This window comes from Mirounga angustirostris, unplaced genomic scaffold, assembly GCF_029215605.1.
Source record: "Mirounga angustirostris isolate CCGP_5_RB_7025 unplaced genomic scaffold, mMirAng1.0.hap1 SCAF_4, whole genome shotgun sequence".
NCBI lineage: Eukaryota > Metazoa > Chordata > Mammalia > Carnivora > Phocidae > Mirounga > Mirounga angustirostris.
This window is the reverse complement of record NW_026991712.1, coordinates 164,923,770-164,941,735: the sequence shown is the minus strand read 5'-3', so window position 1 is coordinate 164,941,735 and position 17,966 is coordinate 164,923,770. Positions and strand designations below refer to the sequence as shown.

The following is a 17,966-nucleotide window of genomic DNA, read 5'->3' as shown; positions in this document are numbered from 1 at the left end:
TTCATCTTAGATTTCAATATAATCCATTCTCAATACCAGTCTTTTTGCTGAAGTTCCCAATGGGTTGGATAAAACCTATCCTCTCATTAGTAGTGGATTTTTCAGGAGGGGTTCCTGAGTAAAATATTCCTGAGTTCTTGAATATTTAATACTGTGTTTCCTAGTCTTGATGCTTAAAAATTACTGCATATATAATAATTGGCTTATATTTTCCCTTCAGTTTGTTGAAAAATGTTGCTTCACTCTTGTTTTGCTTTGTGTGTTGCTTGTGTTGCTTTGTGTGTTTTGCCTGATGACAACCTGATTTTCTTTTCTTGCAATGGACTTAATTTTTAACCTGGAGGCCCAGAGAATGTTTTCTTGTCCTCTAAAAAAAATTTTTTCCCTCTCTTTTGCTTATATTTTTTGGGGGGAGTATTTTCATTAGCTAAATATTTTACTACTTATTTTCTGTTTTATGCTGTTTTCCCCCTAGTTTTATTGAGATATAATTGATACATAACATTGTATTAATTTAAAGCATACAACACACTGATTTGCTGTATGTATACATTGTGACATGATTACCACGTAGGTTTAGTTGACATCTATTACCTCACATAGTTACACTCTTTTTTTGTGTGATGAGAACTTTTAAGATCTATTCTCTTAGCAACTTTCAAATATACAATACAGTATTGTGAACTATAGTCACCATGCTGTGCATTAAATCTCTAGAACTTGGTTCTCTTACAACTTGAAGTTTGTGTCTCTTGACCACCTTCACCCATTTCTCCTGTGCACCACCCTTGCCTTTGGCAACCACCAATCTATGCTCTGTATTTGTGAGTTCTGTTTTGTAAGATTCCACATATAAGTGAGAATATACAGTACTTGTTTCTCTGCGTGACTTATTTCACTTAGTATAATGTCCTCAAGATCCAGCCATGTGGTTGCAAATGTTGGGATTTCCTTCTCTCTCTTCTCTTTATGGCTTAATACTATTACATGTGTGTGTGTGCATCTTCTTTATCCATTCGTCCATCGATGGACACTTAGGTTGCTTCCATGTCTTGGCTATTGTAAACAATGCTGCAATGAACATGGGGATACAGTTATCTCTAAGATAGTGATTTTGTTTCCTCTGGATATATACCCAGAAGTGGAATTGATGGATCATATGGTAGTTCTATTTTTAATTTTTGGGGGAATCTCCGTACTGTTTTCCACAGTGGCTGCGCCAGTTTGCTTTCCCACCCACAGTGCACAAGGGTTCCCTAGAGGAGACCCCCAGCTCTTGCCAGTCCTTCCTTCTTTCCCTCTCCTGCAGTGGCCGTCTTGCCTGGATGATCCTCCTTAGTTTGGCCTTTGTCTACTATAGATTTCCTGCTGCCTAAGCCACCTGCCCTTTAGGCTGCCATCCTTAGAACCTGACCTCTTCAGTCCAGGCCAAACCCCATCCCTGAAGGAGAATAACTTTTCTGTCCCCAGGTTCCTATCCTGAGCTGAGTTGGGCTTTATTATAACTTAATTTTTTAAATAAAAAAAATGTGATGAAATACACATTGCATAAAATGTACCATCTTAACCATTTTTAAGGGTACAGGTATTATCAAATATATTCACATTGTTGTGCAATCTCCAGGATTTTTTTCATCTTGTAAAATGGAAACTCCGTATCCATTAAGCAGCTCCCACTCCCCCCTCCCTCCAGCCCCTGGCAACCACCATTCTACTTTATTTCTATGAATTTGACACCTTATAAAAGCAGAATCGTGCTGTATTTGTCCTGTAATGGGTTTGTTTCACTTAGCATAATGTTCTCAAGCTTCCTCTATGTGGCAGCATGTGTCAAAGTCTCTCTCCTCTTTAAGGCTACTATTCCATGTAGCACATCTTGTGTATCCATTCATCTGTCAGTTGACATTTGGGCTCTTCTACCCCTAAGCTATCGCCAATGATGCTGCTATGAACATGGGCACACATATATCTCTTTGTGACTCTGCTTTCCATTCTTTTGGATAAATACTCAGAAGAAGAATGGCTGGATCATACAGCAGCCCGTTTTCTGAGGAACCTCCATACTATTTCCCACAGCGGTTTTACTACTTCACACACACAAGGATTCCAGTTTCTCTACATCCTCGCCAACTCTTGGTATTTTCTGTGTTTTTCACAGAACCTATCCTAACAGATGTGAGGTGGCATCTCACTGTGGTTTTGATTGCATGTCCCTAATGATGAGTGATGTTTTGCAATTTTTCCTGTGCTTGTTGGTCACCTGTCTTCTTTGGAGAAATGTCTCTTCAAGCGCTTTGCCTGTTTTAAAATCGGGTTTTGAGGGGCGCCTGGGTGGCTCAGTAGGTTAAGCATCTGACTCTTGATTTTGGCTCGGGGTGTGATCTCAGGGTCGTGGGATTGAGCCCTGCACTGGGCTCCACGCTCAGCTTGGAGTCTGCTTGTTGCTCTCCCTCTGCTCCTCCCTCCCTCGTCCTTTCTCTCGCTCTCTCAAATGAATAAAATCTTTAAAAAAATAAAATCAGGCTTTGTTGTTGTTGAATTGTAGGAATTCCTTACATTTTTTTGGATGTTGATCCCTTAACAGTATACAATTTGCAAATATTTCCTCCCATCCCTTAGGTTGCCTTTTCACTCTGTTGACTGTGTCCTTTGATGCAGTTTTTGGATTTGATGGAGTGCAATTTGTCTGTTTTTTCTTTTGTTGCCTGTGCTCTTGGGGTCCTAGCCCAGAAATCATCACCAAATCCAATGTCATGAAGTTTTCCCCTATGCTTTCTTGTAAGATTTTTATATTTTAGGTCTTATGTTTAGGTATGTACTCCCTTTTGTGTTAATTTTGGTCTATGGTAGATTTCCACATTTCCACTCTTGGCTTCTGGCCCAAAATATGTCCTTCCTCCCCTTCCCCAAGAAACACTTGCCCCTAGCCACGAAAAAGGCCATTAAAATGTAAGAAACCAATGCAAAAATTTATATTTTATTTGAATTCAAAAAATTTAAAATTGCTTTCAAATTCAGGAAAGTACCATAATGCGGGACCCCAGGGGAAGCCTCATATACAGAGACAGATAAATTAAATGTATATACCGCAGACAAGCCAAGAAGGTGTGTAGATTACATATTTACAGTACTTGATGTTTTCTGAAAACCATATTTATACATTTTATTACATTTACAAAAAAGGCTTCCACTACCGTTTACCTACAATAATGAAAAAAAAATTTACACCTTTTTTTCTTTCTTTTTTGGTACTGTACAAACTTTGTATAATAAAAATATATCTCTGTACAAAAGATTTTTTTTGTTTGTTTGTTTTACTTTTTTTTTTTTTTTCCTCATGGGATGGCGGTGGGTGTATGGTGTGGATGGTGAGTGAAAGGCCTAGTCTGCCCCGGTTCCTTCCAAGCCTCTGGAGGTGGTGTGAAAATGCCAGAGGTGGGCATGGGTGATGCACAGCAGAGTGCTGGGTGCCCCACTGGCGTCTCCTGGGACTTCAAAGGGGACACAGGGGAGGGGCGGAGGCAGGGCTGGAGAAGGAGTCCACTGCGTGGTCTGAGAGGAGTGAAGAACAGGGAAAGGATGCAGCCAAAGAACTTCCTGCATTTGTCTCCAGGGAAGGAGAGGGATGAGCGCGTGAGTGTGTGTGTTTGGGTTGGTCCTCTCCCGCCAAGCCAGGGGTGTGGTGGCCCAGAGCAGGTGTGGGCGGCTGTGGGCTCCTGCCATTGCGGGTCCCAGTCCCGTGTGCTGGAAACTGACCACCTCGCAGCCCGTCTTAACGTTAGGCAGCTCGCTTCATTTGCTTAAGAACCGGGTGTCCCTGCCATTCCACTCCCTTACATTTCTATTTGTTATTTCAGTTATGTGAATTGAACACCTCAGGACAGCATGTCACATGTGCACAGGTCTTAAGCCCAGGGGGACCTTCCCGAGGACAGAGAAAACAGCTCTAAATGCCACCGTTTGATCCCTCAACTTGTTAGTGTTCCAACAATACGTATACGGAATTCAATAATGACCCAGGGACGATGGAACTCAAAATGAATCAAGCCGACTTGCAAGGAACTGGAGAGAATGTGACTTTCATTCACTCCGTTCTTTTGATTCAGGAATGCTCAGGTTGTCTGTCTGCTGCAGCGAGGGGCTGCTGAGAGCCAAGGGGCCAGCGCCGGCTCCCGGGGGCCTGGGCACTGGGTCCTCTCCCTGACGCTGCCGGGTGGAGAGAACAGAGCCCAGCTGGGACACACAGGTCCCCTGCCTGGCCCACCAGCCTTGGCCACAGCTCTGCTACCGAGATGCACCTACTCCCCCCCGTATTTGGTGCCCCGTTATACCTGGGGGTCTGGCAGCTGGTGTTGTGGACTTTGGAGTCAGACCCATCTGGGTTAGCGTCCTGACTGCACACTTACTGTTGGCTTACGTCTCTTCAACCTTTCCGGGCTTCTGTTTTCTCGTTTATAAGACAAGAACAATAATTCCTGTATTTTGGGTGTTGTAAGGTCTAGAAATGATACACCGAAAGTGTCAGGCACAGAGAAGAAACTCAGCACATGGCAGCCATTACTTTTTGGACACTGGGCTAGACTTGCCCTCCTGTACCAGCCCCTTCCCGACGCCTGCAGCCTTGGCCACCTCTGTCTGGGCCACTGACTTGCTTCTTTTCTCCTGTCAGTTGACAGCCAGACTTGACCTTGGACTCAAGGCCCGATTCCTGTTGTCCCTCCCCCCAACTCACCCTTCTTTCCCAGTGCTGCCCGGGACCCGGAATGACTTTTTTAACTTACTGCGCTTAGAACTCAATAAAATTCTGTTGGAAAAAATAAACTGCTTTCTACAGTACTTCTTCGGATGTTTTTCTGCCTTTGGGGTACTCCTTGCTGTCACCCTGCAGATGAGGACGTCCATTGGCAGACAGCTGCTTTCTGCACGTTGGCCACCTGCTGACAGTCACCGTGTCCTCACACACGGGGCAGACGGGGCGTGTTGGTTTCAGTGTGTCCTCCTCTTCACCTCTTCTGTGTGTGGGGGGAGAGCAGGGCATGGGGCATCTTTCACACACAGCTCTCTTTCTTTCTTAAGCTTCTGTGGTCTCTTCCATAGACTCAAATGAAGGAGAGGCGTGTGCGTTTATGTGTGCTCGGGCCCATACACACACGGGCACATCCACAAGATGCTTTGCTATTTTAAATCTGTAAGCTTCCTTCATCCATCTGCAGCCCCCTCTTCCTTTACTGCCCAAAGTGGGGGCCCACTGGGCGTCTTCTCTGGGGTGGCGGGTGCAGATGGTGGCGGGGCGAGGGCCCAAGTCCCAGCAGTAACAGACACAGGCAGAGAGACAGACGAAGATGGGCACCGGGCGCTGTGCTCAGGGGGCTCTCGGCCTGTCCCCGGAGAACTAGGGACAGACAGATGGCACCAGAGATTGTAAACAAGAGAGGCGGGGTGGGGTGGGGTGGGGCAGGGAGCAGGAGCCGGTGAGAGAAAAGAGGCAAAGCAAAGAGGGATAAAAGGGAAAGAAGTAAATTAGTAGCCTTGATCTTTGATCTTCCCCAACTGAGGATGGGGTGTAGGTGGGGGAACACACACAGCAGGACACACATTCTCCCATATTGTCTTTTTTTTTCTGGCAGTATCAACTTATCCATTAGGCACAAGAGACCCAATGCTTAGGGGCCACCACACTTTTAGGGGTGCAGGAAAATGGTTTAACTTAATTTCTTTCAAAATCGGAAGGAAAAAATATGAATATGACAATAAGGGGCATACAAGAATGTGTCCAGACTGGGTTATATTCATCTTTATAACAACATAGTTGTCAACTATCATGTTTAATATTTTTTTTTAATGGAGGAAAAGGCCCATGAGAGCCATACCACAGCCCTGCTCCCTGACTCACTGACCCCACAGGCCTCCATGATTTTCCTATTTCGGGTTCTTATTTTAATTTCAGCTGTTCTTGTTAGGCATCATTTGAATTTATCACCTAATTATTCATTTTAATCCCATGTGTGTGTGTTCAGGGTAGTTCTTCACACATCCCCTCCCTGAGTCAACAACGCTTTCTCTGTGTTTCCTCTGGGCAGGGCACAGTGGGCGCCTCTCCGGGGGAGCCTCGCTGGACGGCTGTGGCCTGGGTGGAATATTCTGAAGCCCTGAATGCTGATGACAGACAATGCTGGGGGCTCTTAGACTTGGAGACCCCAACTGCACGTGACCTGGAGGTGACACATATGCGCACAGGTGTGGGGACCCAATGGAGCCCGAGATGGCAGGGGGGTTGGGGAGGGGCGTGATGCAGATCAGGGGGCATTCTGGTTTCTCTCTTATACTGTTCAGTAATTCAGCAACTCGAAGTTCAGAGTCATTACTGATCACCTGTAAGGCCTGACTTATGTCATCAGAGGGGATTTTCCTTTTTCTTTTTTGCTTTCTATTTGTACGAGTTCTGAGTAGGAAAAAGTACAGAGGGATCACAAAGACGAAACCTCAGAACTAAGTATGGAATTCTGGAATAATTTCTCCTCCTTCTTTAAATGTTTGTTTCAGATGGATGTCAAAGGATGTGGAAAAACTCAATAAGTTAATTATTTCTGTTCAATGGTTGCCTTTGTATATTCTGAAAATAATTTTTATCTCTTTATGTATAAATTATCTTAATGCCTACAATTTTAAGCTTAGACTTAAGCTAGAGAAATAATCTAGAGGAGAAAGTGGATGCAGAGGAGGGAGGGGAGAATTGGAGACAGGCAGGGATTGTGGCAACCATCTGCCATGCTCTAGGTGATGGCTAATTTGACACATCAGCTCGACAAGGCTCTGGTCAGACACTAGTTGTTTGGTCGAACACAGGTCTAGATGTTGCTGTGAAGGGATTTCTTAGGTGTGTTAACACTTAAATCAGTAGACTTTGAGTAAAGCAGATTACCCACCCCATAGAGGTGGGCCTCGTCCAATCAGTTGAAGGCCTGAGGAGAAAAATTAAGGTCCCTGAGGAGGAAGGAATTCTGCCTCCAGATGGCCTTTGGATCAAGATGAAATCAACCCCTGATGGAATTTCCAGCCTGCAGGCCTGCCCTGTGGACTTTAGACTTTCCAGCACCACCATCATGTGAACCAATTCCTTAAACTAAATCTCTGCCCCCACCTCTCTCTCTAAGTATATATACAATACATACATATGTATATCCATCTCTCTAGATGGGTATCTCTATACATCTAGATATACTTATGCATACATCTTCCTGTATGGACATAGATATGCAGATGTCTATACGGAGATGTAGATATATATGCATGGTATGTGTATTTTATGTATGTATTATGTATACACACATGCACCTCTCTCCGGAGAGCCCTGACTGCCACATTCTACTTGGATATTTTGCCAAGCCCAAGGGCTAAGAAGAGCACAGTCTCTGGAGTCAGCCTGCCTGGAACTGGGACTGGATTCTGCCCCTGCTACTTACTAGCTGTGTGATCTTGGTCGAGTTCATTCTCTTCCTGTACCTCAGTTTTCCCACTGAATGGGGATAACAACAGTACCCACCTCGCAGGGGGGCCGTCCCTAGCTCAGCGCCTGGAGCACAGCCGTAGGCAGCGCGCGGTCCGCCCCCCGCCCCCCCCGCCTGTGGGCGGGGCTAGCCCCATCTGTGGGCGGGGCTGCCCCCCCCCCGCCCCCCGCGCACGCGCGTCTCACCGGCTGCCGGAGGCGGGGCTCTCGGGGGCGGCGGCGGCAGCCAGGCCTGGTGGCTATACCGCTGTACACACTGTGCTGACCGTGAACTCCGCCTCGGTGGCCATGATGTCTGTGGGCTGGATGTTGCGGTCGTACATTGGGTTCTCGAATGTGGCCCTGACGTTTGTGTTCTCATGGCCAGCATAGCCATTGAACGGAACTTTGGGTCTTCTCCTGGGAGTAAGACAGCGAGTGATAGAGAGAGCGAGCGAGAGAGCGAGAGAGAGAGAGAGAGAGAGAGAGAGGCTGACTCGGTCTGAAGGGGGAGAGGGAGGGAACGGGAGGCTGTGTCTTCCTCTCAGAGGGCCCCAGGAAGGGCGCCTGGGTGGCTCAGTTGGTTAAGCGACTGCCTTCGGCTCAGGTCATGATCCTGGAGTCCCGGGATCGAGTCCCGCATCGGGCTCCCTGCTCAGCGAAGAGCCTGCTTCTCCCTCTGACCCTCCCCCACTCATGTACTCTCTCTCTCATTCTCGCTCTCTCAAAATAAATAAATAAATCTTAAAAAAAAAAAAAAAAGAAGGCCCCAGGAAGGCTGTGGGCTGGGGTCGGGGATGCGGCCCTACCCCCTCCAGGCGCCCCCCCCGCCCCCCTCGCTCTCCCCCGCCGCCCTCCCTCCCGTACCTGTGCTTGTAGAGATAGAGCACAAAGCCCGCGATGATGAGCGCGATGAAAGGCACCAGGATTGCGGCGGCCACAGAGCTGCTGTTGGAAGCAAAGTGGCGGCCGATGGACTCGGGGTCGGACTCCAGCAGCCTGAGGTCTGCAAAGTCGCAGAGCAGAAACCTCAGGTCACAGAGACCCAGCTATGTGAGGGGACAGCCACCCGGGGGGCGGTGTGGCCTCGAGCAGGGAGGTCATCTCCTGCAGCCCAGACCCCGAGCCAGCTGCCTTCCCCGCCCCCAGTCCCCGGGAGCCAATCTGCAGGAGGACCTAAAACCTGTCACAGGCTAAAGTCTTCAGAGGGTGCCGCCTTCAGAAGTTTTGAAACTTCTTTTGGCCACAGAAGCCTTTTATCAGGTAAAACCTTAGGAGGAAGCCCAAATACAAAACAGGTGAGGGTGGGCCTGCTGGGGGCGGGGGGCGTGGGAGAAGAAGTGTGAGCAGCCTGGGGCGGGGGTCTCCCTCCTCCTCCGCCGCTGTGGTCCTCCTGGCACCAGGCTGGGCCGGGCGCTCAGAGGAGCGCAGGGAGACAAGTGGCCCGCGGCACTGGGGTAGAAGCTCCAAGAGGGGACAGGTCTGCCCGGGGGATGGGGAGTCAGTTGAGAAGCCAGAATCGAGAACTCCAGCTTCTGAGTTCTCTCTGGTGTGTCAGGCTGAGGGGCCAGGGGAACTGTCTTCAAGAACTTGAAGGGGTGCTGTCGGGAAGAGAGAGAGGTCTTACTCCATGCTCCTCACAAGGGCGAGCTAAGAACTCCCCTAGGGGAGGAGAGTGGGAATGACAGGGAAGCAGATTTTTGCTAAGACAAGGAGAAGCTTCCGAAGGTCAGAGCTGCGAGAAAATGCAGGCAGAGCCCCTGGGCATGGTGGAATCAGCAGCCGGGTACATAGAGCTGGCTCTTGAGCACCCCGGACTGCCTCCTGTCTCCCCTCACCGCCTCGGAGAAACCAGGGGCCCTTCCTGGACTAGGGTCTGAGGCTCTGGGTCAAGGTCAATCTCTGAAGGGAGGAGACTGGATGCCGATGATGACTGTAGCAGGCAGAGTAAAGATGCCAGGGAAGAGCCACCTTCTGGGACTGCTCGGGGAGGGAAGGACAATGTGAGTTAAAGGCACCCCTAAGAACCCCACATCTGCATGCTTTAGGGTGTCTGGGTGGTGCCCAAGGGCTGGCTGGCTGGTGTTGCTGGGGGCCGTATTCAAGACCCAACGTCCCTTACGCCAGGGCTCTCAACTCCAGGCCTGGCCATGAAACTGTTTGGCAAAGGTCGAGACTGTCATGTGTATGTGTTTGTTTCTGGGGACATATTCCATAGCCTTTATCAGAATCTCAAAGGCCGGGGTGCCTGGGTGGCTCAGTCGTTAAGCGTCTGCCTTTGGCTCAGGTCATGGTTCCAGGGTCCTGGGATCGAGCCCCACATTGGTCTCCCTGCTCAGCGGGAAGCCTGCTTCTCCCTCTCCCACTCCCCCTGCTTGTGTTCCCTCTCTCACTGTGTCTCTGTCAAATAAATAAATAAAATCTTAAAAAAAAAAAAAAAGAATTTCAAAGGCAGCTGTGACCCCCAAATGGTTAAGAACCCCTGGATTTGGCTGTTGCACTTCACTCCTCTACCCCCCCCACCCCTGTACACAAGTGTCTCCCTTCCCGAGGACAAATGCTAGTTACCAAGTCTTTGAAAGCCGAACTGCCCAAAGCCTTGGCCCTTGACTGAGCCTTGATAGATGAAGGTGCCTCCGGGGGACTCTGAGGAGACCTGCGAAAGTGAGAGCAGAGGCAGTGTGATGGGGGCATGGCCAGGTGAAGCCGCACGCCCTCCTGGTGCGGGCTGTCAGACTCTGGTGTACCCTGGGACTATGGTGCTGGAGGTGGGGTGGGCCCACTGGGTGCTCCTAGGAGGCAGGGAGGCGCTTCATCGTCTACTGGTCCCATCACTTCATCTGTGTGGGCCTTCCATTTGCCAGGCAGGTCTAACAACAGTACCTGTTCGCAGGGTGGTGGTGAGGCCTGCTCGAGCTCACGCAGAGAAGGCACTTAGACCACTTCCGGGCCTAGAGAACTGTTAGCCGTTATCACTGTGATGAAAACGACCGTCAAGAGCCCCTGGAACCACTGAGCCGTGATTAAAGTGTACCCAGCAGATTTAACATACTTTGGATGGTTCATCACAGTTCCAATAGCTACTAATTTGAGGAGGTAGTTGGGGACGTAAGTCTTCTTGGCTCATCTGTCTTGTCCCTGCGCATGCACCCTGACTCCTCAGCTACTCTGGCCACCATCACCTCTCCCTCCTTCCCACACTTCCATGTCCAGCATCAACAGTCTGAGACAGGGAAGCCACAGGTGTGATACGGGACACTATGCTCAATTCCCACCCCCCCGTGAAATTGGAAGGTACGGGCAGAGAAGCATCACTGTGGATCTGCCTTTTGCCTTAAGAATGCCCTAGAATGTCGTTAGGCTTTCCCACACGGGAAGGCAAGAAAGCCGTATCTCCTCCCCTGTGTCTTGGTCTCTCAAGCTGTGCTAAACCAGCTGTAATCTGCATCCTCAATTGTGAGTGATATTTGAAGTAGTCACCTGGGACCTTTCCCCATATCCCAGCACAACACCATTACCTCCAGGTTGCTTGAATTCACTCTTACACAGCTGTTCCGGTTCCTTGCTTTCTGCTCGAACATCAGACCCTACTCCATATCACTCAGATGTGCTGGCCCTCCGGACACTCCGCCTCCTGGCCCCTTTATCTTTTCCTTTACCCATTTCACTAGCAGATGAGGATTCCCTTGATCTCAGTCCTGGCCCCCAAGTAAACCTCTCAAGTTTCCATGTTGATCCTATGCATCTCCACTCTCTCTCCCCCCTTCCCTGCCTGTGATCTGGGAATCAGGGACAAGGCAAGGGCACAGGGAGGTCAAGGACTGAGATTTTGCAGCACTTACATGCCCATCTAAAGCCCAGTGATCGTCTTTGAATTTGTTCACAAAGATCTCCACAGGCCCTGTAATCTGGTAAACCTGGAGCAGGAGATGGAAATCTTCTTTCTTGTAAATTCCTGGGAAAAGGAAGTTCAGAGAGTACACTAAAGATCTGGAAAAATCTCCAGGCCCAAATTTGCGGGTACGTGGAATTTCACGTGTCGATGTTGATGTAAACATGGCATGCGTGACTGCCAGTAGGTAAGCGTAGTCTGGCCTATGAGATTGTGTGCGTTGAGTGTGAGGATACACAAGAGTGTGCGCATGTGTGTTACAGACAACTGGATCACTGACCTGTGTTTGTGACCCTTTTAACGCATGCACGCGTCAGAATAAAGTGAATATGACTTTGCATACATTAATGTGTCAGTTAACGCATGAGTATGCTTTACGACTCTGTGGGTGCGGGAATGCAGGATGCATGTACGTGGGCTTCTGTGATGTCTTTACTACTCTGCCTTAGAGCGAATGGGGAACCCGACTGTTCAGTTGTGCGTGTGTGCGCTCGCACGGAAGAACGGGTATGATTGTATGTGGGCTTTGTATTAATGTCTACATCTATTCACTCATGCATTCCTTTACCTGTCCATCTCTTCCAGAAATGTTTGTTTTCTGAGACATTTAGTTTTTCTGATTATAAAAAGATTGAAAATTGGGGAAATTGTGGGAAAGGCAGAGATGCAGGAAGAAAAAAGAAATCATTTCTGATATCACTAAGAAATAGCCACTGTTAAACTTTTGGTGGAATTATTTCCAATTTTCTTTCTTTTTTAAAGATTTTATTTATTTGAGACACATAGAGAGCAAGAGAGAGTGCACGAGGGGGGGAGCTGCAGAGGGAGAAGGAGAAGCAGACTCTCCACTGAGTAGGGTTAGGGTTAGGGGCAGGGTTCTATCCCAGGACCCTGGAATCATGACCTGAGCTGAAGTCAGATGCTTAACCAACTGAACCACCCAGGCACTCCCCAATTTTCTTTCTAATGAATATAATTTTTCCTTTAAAAACTGGAGTCACATTGTAAATGCACTATGGTAGGTCCATTTGCCTCCAAACTGGCATACTATTTTATCTATCAGATGTATTATAATTAATATATCCATTTTGTTATTTTTGGATAATTTTCTCTTTCCAGTTTTTATGTAATACAAATAGCCCTGTAATGTCAACATCTTTTATTCAGGAATGTTTCACTCCCTCCATAGTTATTTTTTATGATAAAAATTCTTAGAAATATGATTAATGGGTTCGATAATTTTCAAAGAGCTTAACACAAATTGCCAAACTGTTTTCTAGAACTGTACTATTTTATTGACCATCAACTGCTTCAGTGCCTTCACTGGACCTTGACTAGCACTAATGTTTATCACTTAAAAAAAAAATCTTAGTGGGATAAGTGGAAAATGACATTTTCTGTTTACTTTTAGTTTTTTGATTATTGCTGAAAAATATTTTTTCTTTTGTTTATTGACTGTATTTTGGCTTCTGGGAATTCTGTCCTTATTTTTGGTTCAGTTTTAGGGATTTCGGTCTCTTTTCTCTTTACTTAAGAGTTGTTTTCAGTTCAAGTTATTGTTTGTCATCTAACCATTTCCTTTTAGACCCTGGTGATTTTATCATGCAAACAAAGATGAACAATTTCTCCTCCTTCTGCCCATCAGACAAGTCCCCCCAGGACATGAGGATGCAATGACAATAGACTTGTCCTTGTAGAGGGCGTGTGCCTGCCCACCCCTATCACACCCAGGCTTTCACGGGGGGGTGGCCTGCTCCTTACCAGCCAAGTGCACCTCCATGCCACTGTGGTCAATCATGGTGGCGTTGACCTTGCTGTTGACAACCTGGAAGCCAGTCACTCTGAGCATGGCCGGCTGCTTCTTCCCCTGGTACTCATAGGCCCCTTTCCATAGGGAGTTCTTGGCAAAAACATCCCCAGGAACTGGAGGAAGTGAGAAACAGATGTGAGAGGGACTGAGGCCACCTGATGGCTGATCCCAATTCACTCACTGAGATTGCTTTCTCCAAAGCCTAACTCGGGAAAGGATGGTGCAGTGCTCCGGTCCTCCTGTGATCCAAAATGGAACTTGAACTGAGTATGATGCCAACTCTAGTTTCCTTCTTATATAACACACATGCTAATGTGATGAATAAAAGTATAAAGTTCAAAAAAGGATACGATAGTCCATAAGAATTTTGCATTGGTCGGGCCACACATGTAGTTATGTGCCCAGTTCTGGACATTGCACTTTGAAAGAAATAATACCTGTGTTAAAAAAGTAACCGTTTCCAGGAAGCTCCCTGGGCAGGACTTGGATCTCTGTGTCTGTATGACTACACACTGGCCAGTCCTGTGCTGGGGGGGTTGTGGTAAACAATGGCTCCTGAGCTCGAAGATCTGGATGTGTTTCTGGAAGGCTTTGGCTCTCTCTTCTGGATGAGGTTTCTGTTTCCTTCAGGTTCACTTCCTCCTGAAGTTTGTCAGGGGTGGGTAGTGGGTGGAGGAATCTGTTTGGCTCTGTAGACAGTTTTCACACCCTTTCACTGAGTACTCGGAAAGTCATGTGCATGTCTCTGCGTAACTAGGTGAAGGAATCAACACCAGTTTCTTGAGCCGAAGCTCTGGACCATACCTACCAGAAGCTTGGGTGAGTGGTGGCTCCCGGGCAGTGTTGATGGGTCTCCCACTCGGCCGGACCTCTGCTGGGGAAAGAGAATGGAAGAACACAGGTTCACACTCTGGTCTATACTCTATTGGAAAAATAATGGCCACCTCTCTGACACTAGGTCAATGGGTTCTCTGAGATCCTGCTTTGGACCTATCCTCTTAAATTGGGAGTGGATACTTTGTCTGGTGATGCTATGGACCCCTCTTGGAATAATAAAACAATGAATCAAAAGGAAATCCGTTTTATCAATTACAGTCATTGACATATTAAACAAAGAATTAGGATGCCTGTAGATATGTGATTCTTTATTACTGCATTAAACAGCAGGATCTAATAGCAGGTCCAGTCACTACCATATCCTTGAAGTAGTCAGGAACATAAGCAATATTTCATGATATCAATAACAACTGTAATATAATATGAAAATCTCTGTAATTTTTACCGGTGACAAAGTCATAGGTATTGTTAACACTACTATGGGTTTTTGTCTACATTTCAAATTAAAGAAAGTGTTAAATTTCAGCAAGAGGTAAAGGACAATAAAGCTGTCTCTTCTGCCACCCTTGTACCTAGATCTGCCGAATGCCCCTATTGATGACCCCAGGTTGAAAAGCCCTGTCCCGGACTCTGCTTTCCTCCCAGATGCCTGGCACGATGGAGGACCTTCCAACAATCAAAAGTGAACTCCTTGAGGCCTGGTGGGGGTTTGAGTGCTGTGCTCCCTTCCCTTGGAGTGATGATATTAAGACTGAGAAGCCCACAACAGCTGCTCTGTCTCGCACCATGAACCACAATTCCCAGCGCGTTTTCTCTGGCGTCCACACCGACATCCCTCCCAACCTAGGAGATGCTCAAGGAGGAGCATGAGGGGGATGTACTCGGGGTGCCCAGGGCTTGGCTCCTCTGATGACCACCATGGTCAATATCCACAGCAAGACCTCGTGGTGATGTCACAGAGGCAGTTATACAGATCAATGGATAAAGCTGAGGATCCAGATATAAGCTCACATCATCCAGTCCCTGTTCAACACAGTCTGGGCTTCCTGGCCTTCGCCTACTCTGTGAAGCCTAGGCAGCTGAAGATGGCAAGCTATGTGACTGGGGTCCTGGCCTACATCCTTGCTGCCAAGTGACTGAACATCAGGGCCCTGGTCTTGGGCCTCCTTCTGATCATTACAATCACCATTACTTTTGCCACTGGTTCGCTGATGATTCTCCACGCAATTTCAGAGACCATAAAATGTTATGAAGGCTGCTAGTAGCTGCCCATGGTCTGAGGCTCTCACCCCTCTCATAGCAGTGTCTATACACGTCAGTTTACAGCTGAACTCAATAAAGCACTTGTGTGTGGGGAGTAAAAAAGACTGAGAAGCCCTCACAGGCAAAGTCACAAGCTCTGGGCCTAAGCCAGACAGTGTAGGTTCAGGTCCCAGCAGTGCTACTTCGTGATGTGTGACCTGGACCAGTCCCTTTACCCCTCAAAGTCTCCATCTCCTCATTGGAAACATGGGAAAATACTGAAACATACCTCACAGGTCTACGCTGAATAAATGAGGTTGTGAACATGAAGGTCACAGTCAGCCATTGTTAATGTCTTTTCTTCTTTTGCACAGAAACAACAGAAATATCTGCCTCATCACCAAGGAAGGGCAGACTCTCCCTTCTATCTCCTTGAGGAGGCTAGATTTTGAGCACAATCATTCCGACTCTGGAGGGCAGTTTATGTACAGAAGGCTGTGGAGAAATTTTCCACAGTGTCTCAGTCAAAGTACTTTTATGAAGAAAATGCCTTTATTGTCTTAGGTTTTATAAGATGAAGGGTGTAAGAGGGAGAAAGCTTATAGGCCAGGAGCTGTGCTAGGCCATGTTATTCACATTATTTCATTTACTCCTGCTCTCAGAACTGTGAGGTACAGATTACTATCTCCATTTTATAGAAGAGAAACTCGTTAAGAGGCAGAGAAGTGAAGAGGCTTGCCAAAGATCACACAGTAAGGGGATGGACTGAAATTCAACTGCATCTAAAGCATTTTGTCCTTTTATAGACAAATACATAATAGCATCAAAAACAGTAAAATACTGAAGACTAAATGTGACCAAGAAGTGCAAGACGTGTATAGTGAAAATGACAAACCATCGTTTTAGAAGGAATTAAAGATCTAAATAAATGGAATGACATCCCCTGCTCATGGATTGGAAGACTTACTACTGTTCAGATGGCAACATTCCCCAAACTGACCTACAGATTTACTGCAATCCCTGTCAAAATCCCAGCTGTCTGTTTTGCAGAATTTCACAATCCAACCCTAAAGTTCATATAGAAATATAAGGGGCCCAGAAGAGCTAAAACAATCTTAAAAAGAAGAACAAAAAGGACGATGTACACTTCCCAACTTCAAAACTTATTACAAAGCTATTGTAATCAGAACTGTGGTGATGTCATAGAGGCAGTTATACAGATCAATGGCTAAAGCTGAGGATCCAGATATAAGCTCACATATTTATGGTCAAATGATCTTTGACAAGGGTGCCAAGAAAATTCAATGAAGAATAGTGAAGAATAGTCTTTCCAACAAATGGAGCTGGGACAACTGGATATCTGCATGCAAAAGAATGAATTTGGACCCCAAATGACCACCTCCCCCCACAAAAAACCCCACAAAATGAACAAAAGACCTAAATTTGGGTGCTGGAACTATAAAACTTAGAAAAAACCATAGACATAAGTTTTCATGACCTAGGATTTGGCAATGGTTTCTTAGGTATGATATGGAAGCATGAAGAAAGAAAATATAGATAAATTGGAGTTCATTAAAATTAAAGACTTTTGTGCTTAAAAGGACACCAAAAGAAGGTGAAAAGATCCAAACTCATCAAGTTGTATACATTGAATATGTGCATTTTTATATATCAATTATATCTCAATAAGGCTGTAAAAAAACTCCATTTAAAAACAAAAAAGAAAAAAATTTAACACAGGACTAAAATGGAGCTTGAAATGTGACAGTCTAACTTCATTTTAGGTGATGAGTGAAATAAAGGAGAAAGTACTTGTAAATTTTAAAAAAAGAAAGTGAAAGACAACCCATAAAATGGGAGAAAATATGTGCAAATCTTGTATCTGATAAGAGTCTTATATTCTAGATATATGAAGAACTCTTGAAGAGACTCTGGACCAAGATGGTGACATGGGAAGCTCCTGAATTCCTCTCCTGTCATGGACACACTGAATGTACAGCTACACACGGTTTAACAGCAGGAGTTCAAGTAGAGGAAAGGATCTAAATATAAAAACATAGGAAACTATAAAACTCACTGATATAGATAGATGGTTAAATTCAGAATACTCTAATTTATAACTGTGCTGGGTAAATCAGTTACAACTCTAGTATAAAGATTAAAAGACAAAAGTATTAAAAATAACTACAACTGCAGGGGCACCTGGGTGGCTCAGTTGGTTAACTATCTGACTCTTGATCTCAGCTCAGGTCTTGAACTTAGGGTTTGAGTTCAAGCCTTGAATTGGGCTCCATGCTGGGTGTGGAGCCTAAAAAAAAAAAAAACAAAAAAAACCCCCCAAACTAGAATGCAGTAATTTGTTAATGAATACATTGTATAAGAAGATGTCAACTATGACATCAAAAACATAAAATATAGGAAGGGAGTGTAAAAATGTAGAGCTTTTGTATGCACTCAAAGTTAAGTTGTTATTTGCTTTATTTATTTATTTATATATATATATATATATATTTATTTAATTATTTATTATTTTTAAGTAGGCTTCATGCCCAGCGTGGAGCCCAGTGCGGGGCTTGAACTCATGACCCTGAGATCGAGACCTGAGCAAGATCTGAGCTGAGACCAAGAGTCAGATGCTTAACTGACTGAGCCACCCAGGTACCCAAGTTGTTATTGGCTTTAAAAAGGCTGTCATAATT

At 46.1% G+C, this 17,966-nt stretch overlaps 1 protein-coding gene across 1 annotated transcript in view; it reads right to left on the bottom strand.

The window, feature by feature from the left end:
* Positions 1-7,699: 7,699 nt before the first annotated feature.
* The window catches only part of CSMD2 (CUB and Sushi multiple domains 2), a 590,090-nt gene continuing 579,823 nt past the window's right edge, over positions 7,700-17,966 (bottom strand). The window contains exons 65-70 of the mRNA XM_064589508.1: positions 13,997-14,059; positions 13,140-13,301; positions 11,329-11,441; positions 10,055-10,142; positions 8,354-8,492; positions 7,700-7,906 (exon numbers count right to left, since the gene is read on the bottom strand). Of these exons, the coding sequence (XP_064445578.1) occupies positions 7,747-7,906; positions 8,354-8,492; positions 10,055-10,142; positions 11,329-11,441; positions 13,140-13,301; positions 13,997-14,059 (725 nt within the window). The 3' untranslated portion in view covers positions 7,700-7,746. The remainder of the gene's footprint in view (positions 7,907-8,353; positions 8,493-10,054; positions 10,143-11,328; positions 11,442-13,139; positions 13,302-13,996; positions 14,060-17,966) is intronic.